Source organism: Panicum virgatum, chromosome 1N (genome assembly GCF_016808335.1).
Source record: "Panicum virgatum strain AP13 chromosome 1N, P.virgatum_v5, whole genome shotgun sequence".
Taxonomy (NCBI): domain Eukaryota; kingdom Viridiplantae; phylum Streptophyta; class Magnoliopsida; order Poales; family Poaceae; genus Panicum; species Panicum virgatum.
This window is the reverse complement of record NC_053145.1, coordinates 63,002,431-63,021,769: the sequence shown is the minus strand read 5'-3', so window position 1 is coordinate 63,021,769 and position 19,339 is coordinate 63,002,431. Positions and strand designations below refer to the sequence as shown.

Sequence of the window (19,339 nt, the reverse complement as noted above, 5' to 3'; positions counted from 1 at the left end):
AAATCGATTCGATTTAACCTTGTAAGGTGGACCTAACCAACACGGCACGCAAAAGCCCTATCGGACCCCACGCACCAACCTTTCCCCTCCCCGCCTCGAACTACAGGAACCAGCCCAACGACATATGGTCAGCCGAGCTCAACGTGAGACCACCAAAAGTAAACATATGCATCCCCAATTCTCCGCGACTACTCGACTCGCCCCAAGAGTTTGGTGCGGGTTCCTGTACTTTCGAAGCAAAGCAGTACTCGGCTTACCGGTTTCGACTACCTCCTACTCCCGGCAAGCGGTTAGTACAGTTCAATCCCCGATCAGCACAGCCGACAACGGAACAGTCCTTAATCAACACAGATGGGGTTACACCTTCCCCCATCCGGTCTCCCATCCCATACCTTCCATCTTGAATATAATACTTCGTATACTGTAATATAAAGACATCCTATATCTCACGAGTGATAGAATTATCACTCGACTTCTATCGAGCCCTATTAAGCATAGCAGTGCTAATGACCTATTCATACTAGTATAAGGCCCAGGAAAACATAGGGATCATGCAACTAAGGTTTCAAACAATTCCTAAACCTAATGCACAATTATTAGAGACATATATAGGTGTCATAATTTAAAATAGTAGGATGTGCACCGGGGCTTGCCTTGAGTCTGCTGCTCAGCGCTAGGGTGAGATGGGCCTTGGGCCGACTCCCCACGGACCTCCTCCTGCGGGGCTTGCCCCCGTGGCTCCTGTGGCTCCGCAACCACCTCGTATACCACCTCCTCCGCCGCGGCTGCTACACATGTACATATGCATATGATATGAGAGAATGCATGCATGATTTGCAAAAATTACAAGTACACAATAACCAAACCAATTTCAAACTAATTGCATCAAATACTCCCTAAGAAACCCTCTCAGCCACTGCCACACCGGTCAGACCGGTCCACCAGACCGGTCAGACCGGTCACCCTTAACCCAGTCACACCACCGGTCAGACCGGTCCCAACCAGAGCAAAAACTAGACCCCAAGTCGCGGCTAAACTAGCCCACCAAAACTCAATCCCTTCCAGGCACTAGTTCAGAGGTGCATATAAATGATCTTGACCCAAGGGATTCGACTAAAACCTCCTAGAAAGATGGATTCACCCAACCCTAGGTGAAATACCTTGGATGAGTTAAACTAGCCCTCAACTTCTAAATCCCTTCTAGCCCTTAGTTCATGGATCCACTTGGACGTGGAATCACCTAAGATCATCTAGAAAAGGAGATCGAACCAACCCTAGTTGCTTACCTTGAATTGGCTCCTCCCCCACAAAGAACTTGGAATCCACAGCACCCCAGGAAGGAGCACGTGGAGGAGATGATCACCTACGCCAATACGAAGCTCACATGGCCTTGGAGCCAAAGGAAGAGGGAGGATTGAAGAGGTTAGGGCTTGGGAAGGAAATGAGAGGGAAAGAGCTCGTGCAGGAGCTGAGCTGGGGGAGGCGAGGATGAGGAAGTGGTTTGGAGAGAAAGAGAGCAGTTTAAATGATGTGGGCCCAAGAGAACGGTTGGCCTAGCTTCAACCGGTCAGACCGGTTGCCCCGACCGGTCAGACCGGTCTGGCCCAGACTGATAGAACAACTTGATTTGGTGAATTGTCGTGGAAGTTAGAGCTAATGGCCAAAATTAATTCTTAATTATAGGTGATTAATACCTGAAGTGTTACACCAATGCTTGACGGTGCAGGTGCCCTACCTTATCCCCTTTCTCTCTCGCGCGCACGACACGTCTGCTTCTCTTCCTCCTTTCATCCCCATTTCTCTCTCCCATCCTTAGATCTCAGCGGCGGCGGTAGCAAGTGAGCCAGGTGACTTGGGCGGCGCAGAAAACCCTAGCCACCTTCGTCTCCCTCTCCTCCCTTCGCGCTGCCTCACCGCATGCCATAGTGATCTGCTGGAAATGCCGACCTGATATTTACCATTGGCAAGTTCGGCTGGTTCAAGTATGAGGCGCTAGTCATGGGGAATCACGGGCCGCATCACCTGTTTCTTGGGCAGACGCAGCTACATTGCTGGGGCATAGGGTGCGACGATGACATCGTGGACCTCCTCAGCCGCCGGTTCAACCTCTCCTGCACACCTCCTCCATCTTCGTCCTCCACCAGCCCAAGGTACAGTCCTCGTCCTCCAACAGCTCAAAGTACAGATGGTAAGTGAAAACCCATGTGAATCAGTGGCACACATTCATCTTATTGTTGCACATCTCCATTGTAATTTTGCAGCTGCGCCACCATCCATGGCATTGAGTTACCATGCGCCATCCATCCAACAGCTAATGTATTGACAGAACATTTTTTATATATCTGCATTTACGACTCGACTTTGACATCATCTTTTCGTACACCTTTTGTTTCAATACCAAGCATTTACTTTGACACCATGGAAAAAAAGGGACTAGGCCTTCGGGGAAAAAAGGGACTAGGTCAGTAGGTCTACAAAGCTTATAACACAAGGATTTCAATATGAATGAATTAGTCTGGAGATAAGACTTTGTTTGATCATTTGTGTGCAGTGCTGGTTCTGTTTTTGTGGTTTCTATGAATATGTTTCTTTGAGTATACAATAGTAGTCATAGGCAGCTGATTAGCACACAAAAAAAGACTAGGTACATGCTTTAACATTCTAGAATCTTTCTGTTTGCTTTGCAAATATGACCTAATAGGTGCAAGTAAACCTGGTTGTGTTCTATGTCAATATGCAGCTGGGATGTCATCAGGTTGGAGCAATACTGCAGGGCGTTTCTGTGTCATGTTCCTCAAGAACATGGTCAAGAAGCCCCCGAATATCTGATCCTCTGGTTTGTTCAAAATAGATTTCTTCATTTCGTCCTTCGTTCGTGCCTGGTATATGACAGAAGAATGATAGAAATGAGACAGAGTAAGAAAAATGTAGAGTGTATATGCTAACAGGGTCTGATCGTATCGGTGCACAGGAAATTGGTGACTGCAAGGTTAGGCAGAGGGATGGTTCAGAGCTGCAGTCCTGTAGTAGGAGGATGTTGCTTGAGCGCTTGCTAGGTAAACAATTTTGGCCTGAATCCAATTATGGGCACAAAAAAATAATATAATAGCTTCAGTTAGAAAAGACTAATGGGAAAAGATGTTTTTTTAGCATTGTTGTATCATGTGATTCTTTTGACACTGCAGGACATGTAAGAACCAAATATTATTCATGGAATTACTGACTCACCATTCACTAAACTGCTTTGGTTAAATGACTCTGCAAAGATCAATATATTCATGATTCTTTTCAGTACTTCTAAAGTGTGTTGATGTTTTCAGTACTTCTTGCACTGAAGAACAGTCTTAGTTTTGGTTTATTATTAGGTTTTTTTCTTACCTTGTCTCCTCACCATGACAACCTGTAATTACTCTCCTGTCTTTGAGAAAGCAAAGCACCTGTTCCTAGAAAACGATACTATGTCTTTTACTATTCCTAGAAGGTCCAAGATTGACACTTCTGCTTTGTGGCATTCTTTTTATTTAAACAAATAAATAGTGCATATCAAACTCAGTATATATTCATGAGCAGAGTGCCACTGTATCAAACTCTGAATTTAGTAGAGAAATATTGATTTGAGGGAAATTGTGATATCTCTAGGTTGAACTTACATTAAGCTTGGGCAAGCACCAAGTATACAACCAGGTATTCTGTCCCTGCATCAATGGCTGAGTTGCAGGAATGATTTGATAGGAGACTACTTTTTTGTTCATTCTTTTTCCCCTTATTATACCTTTTGCTGGTAAGGTCAGTTTTTTTTTTTTAGCATGGTAATCATTTGTTGGTTGCTTAATTCAGTTTGTACCTCCTTAATTTAGTCCTTTTGCACCTCTGATGGCACTTTTGGATTCATCACTTCTGGCATACATGTTCAGATCCTTCAAATTCACCATGTTATTTTGGCTTGCAAACAACGGAACTGTTGTCCTGTGACCTATATTATTTTGAGGGGTCTTTTTCTTCTCTTGATCATAGTTTGATCCGTTGTCTTGTGACTTGTGATTGGGCATGCCATGTGACAATTGGTTTTGCCTAAAGATAGTGAATACAAGGACATGTAGTGCACAGCGCACATGGTTGCTACTTGTGTCGGCTGTAGTTTATATCTTCCCTCTGTCAGGAACTTCTGTAAAGATCTGGCTCACAGAATTACTCTTATGTTACTCTGTTTTTTTTAAAAAAACATGGAATACTTACACTCATGTTGAAGACTATAAAAGGACGATCTAGGTGCAGAAATGCTAAGGTTCAATTAATCACCATGATTGTAATACAATTTGCAGATGATCTTTATATTAGCTTTGTATATTTGCCTTTTTTTTAACTTCCACTCCTGATTCGATATTTCCATACAAATGTTCCTATTGTTGCTCATGTCTTATCTTTACTGTTGTTTTGATAGGGCGCGCAACGCGCGCCGAATGTTGTAGTGCAATGCAAAGCAGCTCCGCTCTCTTGTTTTTTCGTCGATCAAAAGAGTGTCCTAGGGGAGAGGGTTGCAGATCCGGACAATCCAGCTCCGGCGCACGCACTCCGCACCACACGGCAGAACCGAACAGAAACAGACGCCGGCGACCCTCCGCCGCTGATGGCGAACGTGCCCGATCGAGGGAACGAACAATCCGGAGGCCATAAGTGCTTCCCCCCACTTGCCCCCACATGAGCATTGGCAACCAGCTGCGTCGTCTTGCCGAGCGATCGCGCTAGCGGCCGGCGTCGCGGCGCACATGGCGCGCTCGGTGGAGGACGAGTCCGGCCGCTTGCCCCGCTGCCAAGCTGTCCTCGCCTTTCCACCCTTCCGATACCCACGGGGGACCACGCGCGATCGCCTACCCGGTGAATTCCTCTCTCAAAGTTCCTTTTGCCTGCAGCCTACCTGTCCTCCACGAAGCCGTCTCGTGCGCCCTGATTGCTCCCATGGCGGCTTTCCTTGAGCAGCCATGCACGCCGGGTTATGCTTTCGGGGGACGTGGCCAGGCTCGCCTCACATGGTCTACGCCCCGAGAAATGCTATAGCCGGAGTGGAGAATAAGCAAGAGCGAGCATGAACGGCATGGATGTATGATGCTCCGTAGCTGCTAATAAGTTACTTGCCACGTACGCACAAAGTAGGTAGAGTATATGATTTGATTTGATGATTACATACAACCCGCAAAGTCGCCAATGCAGCAAGTATGGATCAAGGGAAGATGTGGATTTTAGAAGTTTTAGCCCCTTTTCCCTGTGTCGCGATCCGTGCGAGCTGTGACAGATACCGTGTCTGGATAGGACTTTGGGCACCCCTTTCACCCTGACAATGTGCGCCCGTCTCCATCTCGTCGTCGCGTTTTTCGTCTCGCTCGTGACCTGGCTACAAAACTACACGGTCGTACCTACTCCGACCTGCGCGGCCGTCCATTATTAGGCTATTTCCAACCATTCCCCCATCCAACTCTCCCTATATGTACTTTCTACTATATTTTACTACATTCCTCCAAAAAATTCCTCCCCCTATAACTTCTTCTCTCCAACCATTCCCCCTATATACTATCACTCATTAACTAACTATTTATTTAATATTTTTGAATTTTAAAAAAATCATACAGTATTTATACTGTCATAATACGCATTATCATCATGTTACGGGCTCAAACAAAATTAATATCGCAAAAAACGGTGTGATTAGAGATATAGGGGGAGTTGAAACTCAACCTATATATGGAGGGAGTTTCAACTCCCCCTGTATATAGGGGAGCTTTGGGGGAACCGTTGGATCGGATTTTCCCAAGCCTCCCCTACGAGCCGACCATGTAAACAAGTAACTGAGGCCCTGTTTAGTTCGTTTTACATGTTTTGCAAAAAAAAATTGCGTGGGAATCTTGCTAATTTAAAGTACTAAATGAAGTTTATTTACAAAACTTTTTGCACAGATGGGTTGTAAATCGCGAGACGAATCTAATGATGCTAATTAATTCATGATTAATCAATAATTAGCGGATGGTTACTGTAGGATCACTGTTGCAAATCATGGATTAAGTAGGCTCATTAGATTCGTCTCGCGATTTACAGCCCAACCATGCAAAAAGTTTTGTAAATAGACTTCATTTAGTACTTTAAATTAGCAAGATTCTTTTACACTTTTTGCGTTTACGGTTTTTTTGCGTTTACGGGGTGGGAACTAAACCAGGCCTGAGGTTTAAAAAGAAGATGGCGTCCTCCTTGGTCCATCTCGCTTGGCCTTTACTAAACCATCAACCACCTCAGCTAGCCACATCGACTTACTGTTAACACACAGCAAAGCCTCCGGCTACCTGCTCAAGTAATTAACCCCATATGTCCTAAAAAATGGTAATTAATCCCTTCTTATTTCGCCGCCGTGCCCTGCAACGGCAAAGGCCCCGTTTAGTTCCAAAAAAAGATTCTCATAATACTCGTCACATCGAATTTTCGGACACATACATAAAATATTAAATATAGTTGAAAAAATAACTAATTACACAGTCTAACTGATTACCACGAGCCGAATCTTTTAAGCCTAATTAGTTCATAATTAGATATTATTTATTAAATAATAACGAAATATCCTACGGTACCAAAATCCAAATTTTTTCGCCAACTAAACAACCGCACTGCACCTGCACTTTCCCATGGCTGAGTCGGTGCACTTTGCTCTGTCACGCATGGTCACCCGTCCAAAAAGACCTCGTGAAGCAGTAGCTACTGCGAGTCTGCAAACCGGACCTGACCTGCCTACTCCGTACGTTGTAAGCGTTGGCGTGTTCGCGCGTCGCTTGATTGCCTTCACTAACCACGCAATTTAATTAAGTCGGCAGATGGAGCCCTGTTATTACAGCTTCGTACAGGACCACGTACGCGTTCAGGGTCGCTGTCGGCACCACGCGGCTTCCCCGTGACGTCAGCCGAACAGATCACCGGCGGGCAGCAGGGTGGTTAGCACACAGTACGAGATAGATAGTTAGATTCGGTAATAATAAGGCCAGTTTGAATAAAAGTGTTATACCATTGTTACGAACATTAAAAATTTGCTGTTATGATAAAATTATTATATAAAAAAAGAGCGAGAGATTTATAAGATATAAGTGAAGGCTGTGTTTAGGTAGAACGTAAAATTTTTTTGCGATGGAATCTTTCTAATTTGAAGTACTAAATAAAATCTATTTACAAAACTGTTTACATAGATGGGTTGTAAATCGCGAGACGAATCTAATGATGCTAATTAATCTATGATTAATCTAAAATTAGCAGATGGTTACCGTAGCATCACTGTTGCAAATCATAGATTAAGTAGACTCATTAGATTCGTCTCGCGATTTACAGTCCATACATGCAAAAAGTTTTATAAATAAAATTTATAACATTGGATGTGATGTTTTTTTTTGTGTTTACGGTAAACATCTAAACAGGCCGAAGTATCATCACGATGATACTACTGGTCTAAGCTGCGAGACATGTGTCGACTAGACAGCCTAGCTTGTCCGTTGTGAACACGCAAGTACGGCAGGCGGCCAAACTTTGACGGCTGCCGTTTCATGTCGACCAGCGCCAGCCAAACCATTATCTGCCCGTTCCCGACAGGGGCCAACCACGCGTTATCCTGCTATCGGGAGTCGGTAAAATCCCCACCAGTCGGGTCATGGTGCTGAGACAGTGCCTTTCAATCTTCGGATCGGATATGAGCACAGTGAACGGCCAATGCTGGAAACGAAATCGAAATGTTTGATTCTGAAGCTAAACAATCCGGTGTCTAGCACACTCAAATACTACTCGAAGAATCAATGTGCTAACGCATGGGTCTCTTCATATAAGACATCAAAACGCACGGAAGAAAGAACAAAGGAGCTTTTGCTCAACGGGACAAAACGGGAAAGGAAAAAGGAGCACAAGATTTTGGAGCCGTTGAGACGACGAGCACCAACTGGCATCAGTCCCATTCATCACACCACAGCGTCGACATTGATTACCCACTAACCACCACACGCCCCAGCCGAAACGGCCGGACGCTGGGGCCCGGAGCGCAGCGACCAACGGTCACCGCGGGCGGGCCACGCCTCCGGCCTCCTGCCCCCGGCGGCCGGCGCTCCACGCCTCTTTCCGTCGCAGTCGCAGCTGGACGCCCGGGCATCCCAGAACGCCAAACACAAGCGCCCACCACCAGCCGCGCCTCCCTCCACTCCACGTCGCCCCACCAGAGACCAGACCCCCCGCACGACGACGGCACGAGCCGAGCCACCCGCGACGTGCCCCACTCGCGCCCCAACATACCCGGCCACTTTCCCTTCCCAGGACCCTCCCCGAACGCGCCGCGGGTGCGGGGCCCGCTTGGCAGTCTCCCGAGGTCGACGGCAATAAATCCCCCGCCCCAGCCCATTCCCTCGCGCCCCCACACTCTCGTCCACTCACCTCAGCTGGCTCACCGCCGTCTTGCCGTCTTGCTCTGCCTCTCCGCGCCGCAGCAGAGCAATGGCGCTCCCACGGCGCGCCCTCCTCGTCGCCGGGCTCCTCGCCGCGGCGCTGCCGCTGCTCCTCCTTCGCCCGGCAGGTAACCGCCGCCGGAATGCGCAAGGATTGATGCTCTGCTAACGCAATGCGGCAGGGCGAATGCAGGTGGCGGGTTGGTGGCTGACCGGTGTGGTTCTGTTGTGGCTTGCATGGCAGAGGCGGGGACTGTGGGCGTGAACTATGGCCGGGTCGCGAACAACCTGCCGAACCCGGCGGCGGTGGTGCAGCTGCTCAAGCAGCAGGGCATCACGCAGGTGAAGCTCTACGACGCCGACCCCACCGTGCTGCGAGCGCTCGCCAACACTGGCATCAAGGTGGTGGTCGCGCTGCCCAACGAGCAGCTCGCCGCCGCGGCGTCGCGCGCCTCCTACGCGCTCCTGTGGGTGCGCCGGAACGTGGCGGCCTACTACCCGGCCACGCAGATCCAGGGCATCGCCGTGGGGAACGAGGTCTTCGCCACCGCCAAGAACGTCACGGCGCAGCTCGTGCCGGCCATGGTCAACGTGCACGCCGCGCTGGCCCGGCTCAACCTGGACAAGTCCGTCAAGGTGTCGTCCCCCATCGCGCTCGTCGCTCTCGCGACGTCGTACCCGTCCTCCGCCGGCGCGTTCCGGGAGGACCTCGCGCAGCCCGTGATGAAGCCCATGCTCGACTTCCTGGCGCAGACCGGCTCCTACCTCATGGTCAATGCCTACCCGTTCTTCGCCTACTCCGGCAATGCGCGCGACATCTCCCTCGACTACGCGCTGTTCCGCCCCAACGACGGCGTGCTAGACACCGGGAACGGCCTCAAGTACTACAGCCTCCTCGACGCCCAGCTCGACGCCGTCTTCGCGGCGGTGAGCAGGCTGGGGAACTACAATGGCGTGCGCGTGGTGGTCTCCGAGACCGGGTGGCCGTCCAAGGGTGACGCCAACGAGGTCGGCGCCTCGGCCGCCAACGCCGCGGCGTACAACGGCAACCTGGCGCGCCGCGTGCTCTCCGGCAACGCCGGCACGCCGCTCCGCCCCGACGCCGACATCGACGTGTACCTCTTCGCGCTCTTCAACGAGAACCAGAAGCCCGGCCCGACATCCGAGCGCAATTACGGCGTGTTCTACCCGAACCAGCAGAAGGTGTACGACGTCGAGTTCGTCCTCGGCGGCGGGGGCGCGGCGGGCGGCGGCAGCCAGGGCGGCGGCGGCGGCCTCGGCTGGCAGGAGAACGGCGGTCCAACCAGCGGCAACCCGCCCAGCGGCGTGAAGGTCACGACGGGGGAGGCGTGGTGCGTGGCGAACGCGATGGTCGGGGAGCAGCGGCTGCAGGCGGCGCTGAACTACGCGTGCGGCGAGGGCGGCGCGGACTGCAAGGCCATCCAGCCCGGCGCGGCGTGCTTCGAGCCCAACACCATGGTGGCGCACGCCTCCTACGCCTTCAACGACTACTACCAGCGCAAGGGCCGGTCCATCGGCACCTGCGACTTCGCCGGCGCCGCCTACGTCGTCAACCAGGCACCGAGTAAGTCGCCCCGCCACCGCTCATCTCATCTCCTTTGCCCAGATGTCGGGTGAGTTTTCGCCGCCTACGTCGTCAACCAGGCACCGAGTAAGTCGCCCCGCCACCGCTCATCTCATCTCCTTTGACCAGATGTCGGGTGAGTTTTTTCGGACACTAATTAAAAAATTAATTTCAGAACTCACTTGGAAACCAGAGACGAATCAGAGACGAATCTTTTGAGACCTTTGATCACGTCATTCACGTCATTAGCACATCTGGATTATTGTAGCACTTATGGCTAATTATGCATTGGTTACTGTAGCATTTATGGCTAATTATGCACTGATTAGGCTTAAAAGATTCGTCTCGTATGTACATCCAAAATGTGTAATTAGTTTTGTTATTTAATTATATGTAGTGCTTCATATATGTGTTTGAAGGGGAGGTGAAAATTTTTAGGAACTAAACGGCCCAAGCAAAAGTCGTTCCTTTCTCGTGACTGTGTTCCCTGCTAGGACCATTCGTGCTACTGGTTGATCTCCATGAATTCGTTCCATCACGTAGCAAAATGTTGGTACATTCCATTATTTCACACACGTAAATGATGCCCAGTAGCAGCAGTACGCTGCCAGTGCTAAAAGGCATACAGTTCCGGCAAAAGCGAAACTTCCCGTCCAATCCACGCTCAATCACCCGGCAGATTACGGATTGGTGCTTTTGCAATTGTACGGGAATGATTCTTTTACCATCACACAGCCTGTCAGCACATCTGGAAAGCGCCCAGCACCGTGAACAGCACGCGGCAGTCCTTGGCAAGACTGCAGCAGCCGTTACTGGCTTTGTTTGGTTGGTTCTTATAATTTTAAAATATAATTCTCGAAATAAAAAATCTCGTATGAATAGAGTATTAAATAAAATTTATTACAAAATTTTTTTAGAAATGGGTGTAATTTTTGGGACGAATTTAATGACGATAATTAATTGATAATTGACTATAGTGATGCTATAGTAATTATTTTCTAATTACGCGATCAAATGTCTCATTAAATTTTTCATGATTTCTAGTAGGATTTCTAGTATAGGCTTGTGGAGTTAGTTTTGTAAATTGATTTTGTTTCACACCTTTAATTAATGATCAAACTCCGTTTTTAAATCTCTAGAACACAAACCAAACGAGGCTACTGGTCCTGTGTGAAATCTTGTACTGTGATTTTTAGCAGCCACTCCTGTCCTCTCCTCATGGCCGTCAGTGTTCAAGCCTGCATTGGATGCGAGCTGGTGTCAGTTGGCTGGCTGCTGCCTGCTGCCTGCTGCCTGCTGCTCAGGTTCGGGCCTGGTAGTGCAATAATGACTGCGAGGAGATGGGGTGTGGCCTGTCTGGCTCGTAGCTCGGCGTGATGTGACCCGTCCTGTGTTCAGTGTCTTCCTCCATGGACCACCATGGTGATGCGCGCCGTGTTTGGATGTCGCAGACCGCGTTGAGGCTGATTGCCACTTCCGGTGCCTTTTGCAGCGCCTGCTTCTGTACCCTACTGCATTCTTTACTCCACTCATTGCGTATACTCAGCGTACGTGTCTCCTTGGACCAGCGGTCGTCGCGAAAGGGAGTGTTCACGTTCACATGATGGGTTGGGAGCCCGATAATAATCTGCTGTTAGATCAGAGAATGTGCTGTTTTTTAAGGTTGATGTGCTGTAACCTGTGATCTCACTGGTGCCTTTGCTGCATTGTTTACAGAGGTGGGCAAGTGTGACCTCCCATCCACGGTCTGAAGAAACTGAAGCAACAGTAGCGAGGATTCCACATTCCAGGCCGGCCAGCAGCCATCTCGAGAGGATGTTGGAATCTTTGCGCCCTTTCACCCTTTCTTTTCTGCCGCTGCAGCCTTGACTCCTGCCGCAGCAATGCAGCAGCATACGTAGAAAACCAACTCCGCTGTAGCTGTACGCCTTTCTTTTTGCAGCCTTTGCTGATGGGGGATACCTTTGTTTAGTCTACTATGTAACTATGCTACTGTTATAAGCTGATTAGTATAGGTTAATTAATGGCTTAGCCTTTGCTCCCATGTTATGCGACCCACTAGGGTTTGGCTCGGCCCTCGAGTGATCTGTTTGACTCCTGCTCCATCAGTCTGAGAAGTTGTGTGCTGGAAATGGTGCTTAGCTTAGCGTGGACGAAGTCGCAAAAAAAAAAAAACTTAGCGTGGACGACAGTGTACACTAGGTAGCACTCGAGTAGAGAAACCCATGATAGTGGATGGCGTCTCCCGTGCGGCGGCAGTGTATGGCCTTTTAGCACCACCCCCTACTTCTGAAAAACTTTATTTAGCTGACTGTCTCGGTAGTTTGGCGAGCATTTTGACTACAACACCATGGGAATGAGGATTCGCTCCTAACTGAATTGGAAAGTTTTTAAGATCACAAAGCAATACTGTTTTTTTAAAAAAAAATTGTAAACAAAACCCGTCCGAAATCACATGCGATCGCTCCAGAAATGGCGAGGTCGCTGATCCCATGAAAAGCGCCACTGCTCAACTGGCATTGGCACGCACGGTTTAGTGGGCAGTGGACGGACTTGGGCACGGATGGAATTATGGAAACTTTCCCAAAATCTGCCGTCCTCCGCGCTCCACTGTACGACCACCACGGCACACGATCCCTGAGCCTACGGGGGCTTACCAGTGCGGGTGCCGGTAGTGCTCCCCTGCTGGCCAGGGCTTGGAATCACATGGAGGTGGTCACTGGTCAGGTGGAGTACATCTGTACATGTTCATTGGCCACCGCCACCATGACGCATGAGTCCTCCGTCAAATCGTCATCACCAGCGGTAGGTGTGTCCTGACCTCCGGGCTCCAGTCTCTTCCAGTTTTCCGCCTGCGGCGACAAATTGGAAATATTGTGAGCGCAGCAATTGGAAATTTAAGCTCGGTTTAGTTGGTGAAAACTTTCCTACACTACCCATCAGGCAATCACATTGAATCTTCGGACACATGCATGAAACATTAAATATAATTAAAAAATAACTAATTACATAGTCTGACTAATTAGCATGAGATCGAATCTTTTAAATCTAATTAGTCCATAATTAGATATTATTTATCAAGTAACAACAAAATGTGCTACAGTACCAAAGTCCAAACTTTTTCACCAACTAAACACACTCTTAAGCCGATTTCTTCTTGCTCGGAAGTATGCACTTGCAATCGTAAACCTGATTAGTGAATAAGAATATGCTGCTCTCGAGCTGAACCTTCCAGGAAGACATGGGTGGATGCAAGTATTACAAGACATGTGATGGAGGTTAAGGGCAAACAAGTCTAGAGTAAATTGAAGTTTGAGTAAGGCGTGCACCGTGTTCAAAATGTTCCCCAGACAAAGACTATGGGACGTGTTCATACTTCATACGTCAACAGCGACTGTAGCTATTATGCCAGAGGTAAACTGTTGGATATTTGTGAAGTTTTATGATATGAATTCCTCATTTTAATTCTGAGATGCCTAATGTGGTTCCAATTAGGGTCCTAGTTTCAATGGCTCTAGTAGGCTGATGCAGTCGATGTGGTTATTGATCCAAAAGATATTGAGCTTAAAACGACAAGATTTGGTGGAGCTGGAGGTAATATCACCAATAGAAGCACTGGGATTTTTGTATTGTGTTGTTAAACCTGAGGATCCTCTAATATTTCAATCACCACAGGGCTGAATGTTAACAAGGTTGAGATGACTCTTGCTCTTATTCACAAACCTATGGGAATACGGATATTCTGTACAGAAGAGAGATCACAGCTTCAAAACAGAGAGCGGGCATTTTAATTGTTCTGGGCAAAAATGTAAGTTCCTCTAGCTACTTTGTATAGATTTCAAAACTCTGAGTTAATCTTGTCAATATTTCCATACTATCTCTGTTATATGTTCTTTGACAATAGGCCCATGGTTGCAGTGTAAATTCTAGTTTCTGGGAGAAGAAATGCTCTGACAACATATTTCAATATAATATATGTTCATCCTTGGAGGAAATTGCAGGTATGTTGTCAATTAGCCTTGGAATCATATCTTTCAGATATCATAACTGCAGTATCCAACTGAAAGCAACACAAATCTGTCTTGTCGATAATAAATGCTTGAGACTGAATACCGAGTAGCGGTGTAGTATGTATTTATGTGAACAGTATAACATGCAGTTGAAATTCACCAAAAAAAAAGACTTCCTTATATGACTAATAATTCAACTATGATAAGACTACACAAGCTTCACCAAAAAACTATGACAAATTTTGTAATCCCATATGTTTGATGTTATTAATATTTACTAATACCTGTTAAATTGAAGGTTGGTACAATGGTCCTGGTGCTACATACGAGAACACAAGGACATACAATTACAAAGGTAGCAGGATATATTATCACGTAGTAGAAGCTGTTTATGTTGCTTTTTCTTCTTTATATTCTTCCTGGAAGGAGCTCTTCTTATTCTTTCCATTTTCTAATACTTTTAAGTAAACAGATCTGAGGTCTTTTGCTCACAGGATAACAGAGTGACAGACCATCGGCTGAAGATGAATTTTGAAACAGTTCAAAAAAAAGATGAATTTTGAACTGACTAGCTTCCTTTGAGACATCAAATCGGCTGTTCAGGTACGTTGTATGAGAACTAAACTCTGTAAATTGGCAACACGCAGTTATTGCAGTGCAAATGATTAACGATTTCACTTGTCGTCAAAACATCTAAAGTCCTGTGCTACAATGGAGCAGCAGGAGCTCTTGGAGGAAATGGCCACTTCTGTGGGCGTGACCATATGCAGAATTGGACCCTCAGAAACAGGTCATCGAACTGACGATGTGTTCAAATGGATGAAGATTAAGCTGTACATGAAGAAATCCGACAAAACTCGACATAGGCACATTTTCCTGTAGTTCATGGTCATGGTCATGACTAATGTCACAGAACATAGAAATGCACCTCAGCTTCCCTGCTGGTGGCAGATTTTTTAGTAGTAGAAACTAGACATGCTCGTACAATTCAATTGCACCTTTTTGCCGAACTCAATAAGCTTCAAATATGTTATTTCTGGGAAATTCTTGTGTGCTGAATGGGTAAGTTTTTCTAGATCACCTACTTTCTAGTTCCTCCTTTGGTTTAACTATGTAAAAAAAAGCAAATTCTGTTTATGAAAATAGGTGACCAGTTGTCCAGTTTCTTGTACCTTAATCAAAGAATGCTGTCCATTCCGGTTAACAAATTCACAAGTTTGCTTTCGCAATTCAAAGAGAAATCAAGTTCACCTTATAACATGGACAAATTCATTTGAGAAGTATCTGGGCTTGGATGACAAGTTCACAATATAGTTTTTGTTTATCTAAAAAATCTTTCAATTTGAATATTTGAGATAAAGAAGCAACGATGTATTTTATTTTGTTGTTACTAACTGATTTGTGAAATGAACTAATAGCCCTCGTCAGGCATATTGTGAATTTGGGACAAACAAATTCAGTTTTTTTTAGTTCTCAAATTTGACTTTTGGGATAAACAAGCAAGGAGAGGAAGAGAATTTGAATATTTGAGATAAACAATTAAGGTGTTCAAGAGGCTCTACCTTAGCAAATGTCTGAATACAAACACGCTCTGCTGCTGCCTGTGCACCCGGTTCGCCCTCAGCATTTCGTCGAACACCACGGCCACCCAACTCCGCTGCCGCAATGTCTGTTGCCAAGTCCCTGCTCGCCTCCCTCCTCTAACGGCGGCAGCCGGCAGCCACCTTCTGTTCCTCCCCACCGACCCCGCCGGCGCCGCTCGGTGCAGCAGGTACCTGGGCGACTGCCTGCCGGTGACGACGAGCTGGGAGTCATCGGTGCCCGTAAAACATAGGTTAGTACATTTTCAACAAACTCCGTGAAAAGTGATTTTCTACTAAACAGTACTCGGGAAAGCTAGGGGTGTTTTGGTCTTTTGGACCTACCTGAAATTCCAGGAGAAGTTTAAGGTTTCCTAACGAGGATAGTTTGCGGACAGAAATAATAATAGGTGACAAGTTTAGAGACCATTGATGAATTCCGCTCTCTTTAATAAGAACGTTTCACTTGATTTTGTTCTGACAAGCAGATCACATACATAGCTGACTGCCACAAAGATGAAGCTACTTTCAACACATCAACTCCTGGCGGCGCACGCTGCTCGTACAATAGACGGTGGTACAAACTCTACAGTACAAATATATATACGTATATACTTATCTGAGACGCAAGCAATACGTACATTACTCAACGATACACTCACACCGTGCCACGCCTATAAGCACAGTTACGTGCCTATCTACTACCGTACACAATACACATGTCGAGAACGAGAATGCTTGCCACGATGTCCAGCTCACGCAAGCTTGCAGCCGGCCACCACGATGCTAGTCAAGTCAAGCGGTGGCGATGGCGGACTTCATGGCCTCGAACCGGGGCTCCTTGGCCTCGAACTTGTGGCGCACGTACAGGTTCATGTAGTCCTCGAACACGAACCTCGGGTACGCCGCCTCGGCGCGCTCCTCGTCGTCGGCGGCGGCGGCGACGAGCGCGGGCGCCGGGAAGATGACGGCGTCGGCGCCGGGGTTGTAGAAGGACGCGATGGACATGCGGTTGCCGTCGGGCCGCGTAAGCACCCGGTGCATCACGCTCTTGTACCGGCCGTTGGTGATCACCTCCAGCTGGTCGCCGACGTTGACGACGATGGCGTGGCGCACGGGCGGCACGTCCACCCACTCGCCGTCCTTGAGCAGCTGCAGGCCGCTCACCTGGTCGTCCTGGAACAGCAGGATGATGCCGCCGGCGTCGGTGTGCGCGCGGAGGCCGTCGACGAGGTCCGGCCGCGGGCACGGCGGGTACGCGCTCACCTTGGTGCCGAACGTCGGGCCGTTCGACCCAGCGAAGGCCTGCTTCAGGTACCCCTGCTCCAGGCCCAGGTTCTCGCACAGCAGCTCCAGCAGCTTCTCCGACAGCTTCTGTATCTCCGACGCGAATTGCTTCATCACTTGCCTGCAGCGACACGGAAGGCTTGCTTTCGATTAGGAATATTACAATTTCCAAGCCAAGTGATAAAAGCGCGCCCGTAAAGTGATTCGACTTGTGATGGTTAACACACAGCACTCTGATCTGATGTACACTTGTCATTTTGTCAAGCAACGGAATGATCGGAAAACAAACTGTGTCTGTCGTCATCAGGCAAAAAAAAACGCACTAGAAAAGCTAGTATCTACGAAAATAATCTTGATATGGAAAATAGTCCTATGCAAGCATTTGGAACAATGTTTAATTCGTTAATAGGAGCAGGTCATGTCAGGTAGTATAACTTTTCTTATCTTACAAAGTGTCTGATTGGGCCTAGCACAATGGGTGGCTTCGTCAGCCTGGCTTTGTAGCCTTGCGTAAAAGCCATTAAACTAGTTCAACTTGGTAGACCAAGGACATTCAAGTTGAGAACCACCCGATTAACAAGCTGATTATCCCCAGGGTTTTTGCAACCTGAGTCAAAAGCTGGTGACATGGCGCTTCAACTTTTATTCAGAAGCCAACAGAAGGTTTATCAATGACTGATTGGACTGTAGCCAACTATTATGATACTGACAACGTCGTCGATGAGGCGAACTTGTATGTTTGAACACACCTGTAGTGGTCGTCGAGGTCGGGGAGGTCGGCGATGTTGGAGGCGGGGAGGTGGCGGACGAAGAAGGTGCTCTCCCAGTCCACGTCCTTGACGTCGGCGCCCTTCTCGCCGGCCTCCAGCGTCCGCGCCGCGAACTCCTGGAACTTGGGCTCGCGGCAGCTGGTGTAGTGCGCCTTGTTCAGCCGCTCCACCTCGTCCATCAGCTCGTGGGAGATGCCATGGTTAAGCAGCTGAAAGCATGGTCACGGTTCAGCTAGGCTTGAGAAGCGATGCTCCTCCGCAAGTATTTCAAAAAAAATAAAAAGAAGTGATGCTCCGATCGATCGGGCGACGCTGTGCTAGAAATCAATTTATGGTCGACCGGTTGAGGGAGAATAAGAATCTGTCGTGAGACTGTTTGTTAGGTAAAAGGCAGGATGCTTTGTTTTCTTTTCAGAAACCCCAACACTGGCAGAGACAGCAGACTGACAGAAATGTTGAAGAGGCGACAAACAGCATATGAACTCTTCATGTTAGCATCGAATTGTTCATAAGGTTTTATTTTTGTTGATTATGTATGTGGTGTGGTGTGTGAGTGGCACCTCGAAGAAGCCCCAGTTCTCGCAGGCGTCGCGGATGACCTCCATGGCCGCCGGCTTCTCCTCGGTCTGGAGCTTCTCCATGTTGATCACCGGGAAGGAGAGCGTGCTGCTGGCAGCTGCCATCTCGGTTGCTCTCGCTCGATCTCTCTCCGTCTCTCTCTCACACACACCCACACTCGCTCTCTTGAGTTGAGTATTGCTTAGTAATAAGCTGCTGCTGATGAGTTTGTGTGCAGAGCGTGGCGGTGAGTGGTTCCCAATTTATAGGCGCCAGACTGCCAGAGTGAAGGCACCGCTGAGCTAGATAGAATGCCAGATTACCAGAATGACCCCCGGGACGTACTACTGGATGTTTAATTCGGTCAAAGGATTAGGAAACGAAGTGTGGGCGTGGTGCGCAAAATAAAGTAGTGTGGACAGACCGGCAATGAGGCTTCCTGATGTAGACAAGTCCTCTTCGATCAGAAGACTGCAACTGACCCAGCCAATTCCTAACGCTAGTATGACGTGCGGATCCAGCCTAACCCCCCATACTTTACAAGATTGATGATGGGGTCAAGATATATACTATCAGGAATTGTGGCATACATGCATGCTACTCCTGGTCGAAGTTAGTTGACTTTTCAAGCCCAGTTCAGTATGTACTAATATGGACGTCAATTCGCTCATGAACCAATTCAAGTCCTAGTTAGATGATTCCCAGTGATCTAACGGCTAGTCCATTTATAAGTAAAAAAATTAACATTTTGAGCCTACGAAACATACACATATATAGTAGCTAGTGGGTTAAATGCAAAATTATGCCTAAATCTAAATGTTTTCTTGAAAATCTAAAGGTTCGGTCTCCATCCATTTACTAGTATAAGCACAGTAAGGCCCTGTTTGGCTGGGCTCCAAAAGAGCTCCGGCTCCGGCTCCACGCGGAGCCCTGCCAAACGGGGTGGAGGACCGCGGCTCCGGGGATGGAGCCCCGGATTTTCCGCTCTCTGGAGCGCAACGACGGAGATGGAGCAACAAAATCGTGGTTCCACGCGGCTCCGCAGAGCTCCACCTGTCCCTAGGACCGCCTTGCCCTCGCAACGGCACAGGAGGAGGAG

At 48.0% G+C, this 19,339-nt stretch overlaps 3 protein-coding genes and 1 long non-coding RNA gene across 7 annotated transcripts; 3 read left to right on the top strand and 1 right to left on the bottom strand.

Moving 5' to 3' along the window:
• Positions 1-1,714: 1,714 nt before the first annotated feature.
• On the top strand, positions 1,715-3,856 carry LOC120657326. 2 transcript variants are annotated; one of them, XM_039935623.1, is made up of 3 exons: positions 1,715-2,150; positions 2,262-2,316; positions 2,741-3,856. In XM_039935623.1, exons 1-3 carry the CDS (start codon positions 1,999-2,001, stop codon positions 2,849-2,851), a joined length of 318 nt encoding a protein of 105 aa, XP_039791557.1. In that variant the 5' UTR covers positions 1,715-1,998; the 3' UTR covers positions 2,852-3,856. The 2 variants fall into 2 exon arrangements, 1 of the variants encoding a protein (XP_039791557.1); XR_005668129.1 differs by lacking the exon at positions 2,262-2,316.
• Positions 3,857-8,405: 4,549 nt separating this feature from the next.
• On the top strand, positions 8,406-12,140 carry LOC120657322 (glucan endo-1,3-beta-glucosidase 10-like). 3 transcript variants are annotated; one of them, XM_039935621.1, is made up of 3 exons: positions 8,406-8,578; positions 8,695-10,035; positions 11,752-12,140. In XM_039935621.1, the coding sequence occupies exons 1-3, from the start codon at positions 8,500-8,502 to the stop codon at positions 11,784-11,786; spliced, it is 1,455 nt and encodes a 484-aa protein (XP_039791555.1). In that variant the 5' UTR covers positions 8,406-8,499; the 3' UTR covers positions 11,787-12,140. The 3 variants fall into 3 exon arrangements, with proteins under 3 accessions (XP_039791555.1, XP_039791553.1, XP_039791554.1); XM_039935619.1 differs by having other exon boundaries at positions 8,695-10,122; XM_039935620.1 differs by lacking the exon at positions 11,752-12,140 and adding an exon at positions 10,211-11,745 and having other exon boundaries at positions 8,695-10,122.
• A 1,315-nt stretch (positions 12,141-13,455) lies between these two features.
• Positions 13,456-15,129, top strand: LOC120657325. Its single transcript, XR_005668128.1, has 5 exons — positions 13,456-13,629; positions 13,711-13,843; positions 13,954-14,036; positions 14,344-14,648; positions 14,745-15,129. It is a non-coding gene; the product is annotated as an uncharacterized LOC120657325 (long non-coding RNA).
• Positions 15,130-16,058: 929 nt separating this feature from the next.
• On the bottom strand, positions 16,059-18,489 carry LOC120657324 (1-aminocyclopropane-1-carboxylate oxidase 1-like). Its single transcript, XM_039935622.1, has 3 exons — positions 18,243-18,489; positions 17,662-17,891; positions 16,059-17,033 (listed from the first exon to the last, which is right to left on the bottom strand). The coding sequence occupies exons 1-3, from the start codon at positions 18,363-18,365 to the stop codon at positions 16,421-16,423; spliced, it is 966 nt and encodes a 321-aa protein (XP_039791556.1). The 5' UTR covers positions 18,366-18,489; the 3' UTR covers positions 16,059-16,420.
• Between the last annotated feature and the right edge of the window lie 850 nt (positions 18,490-19,339).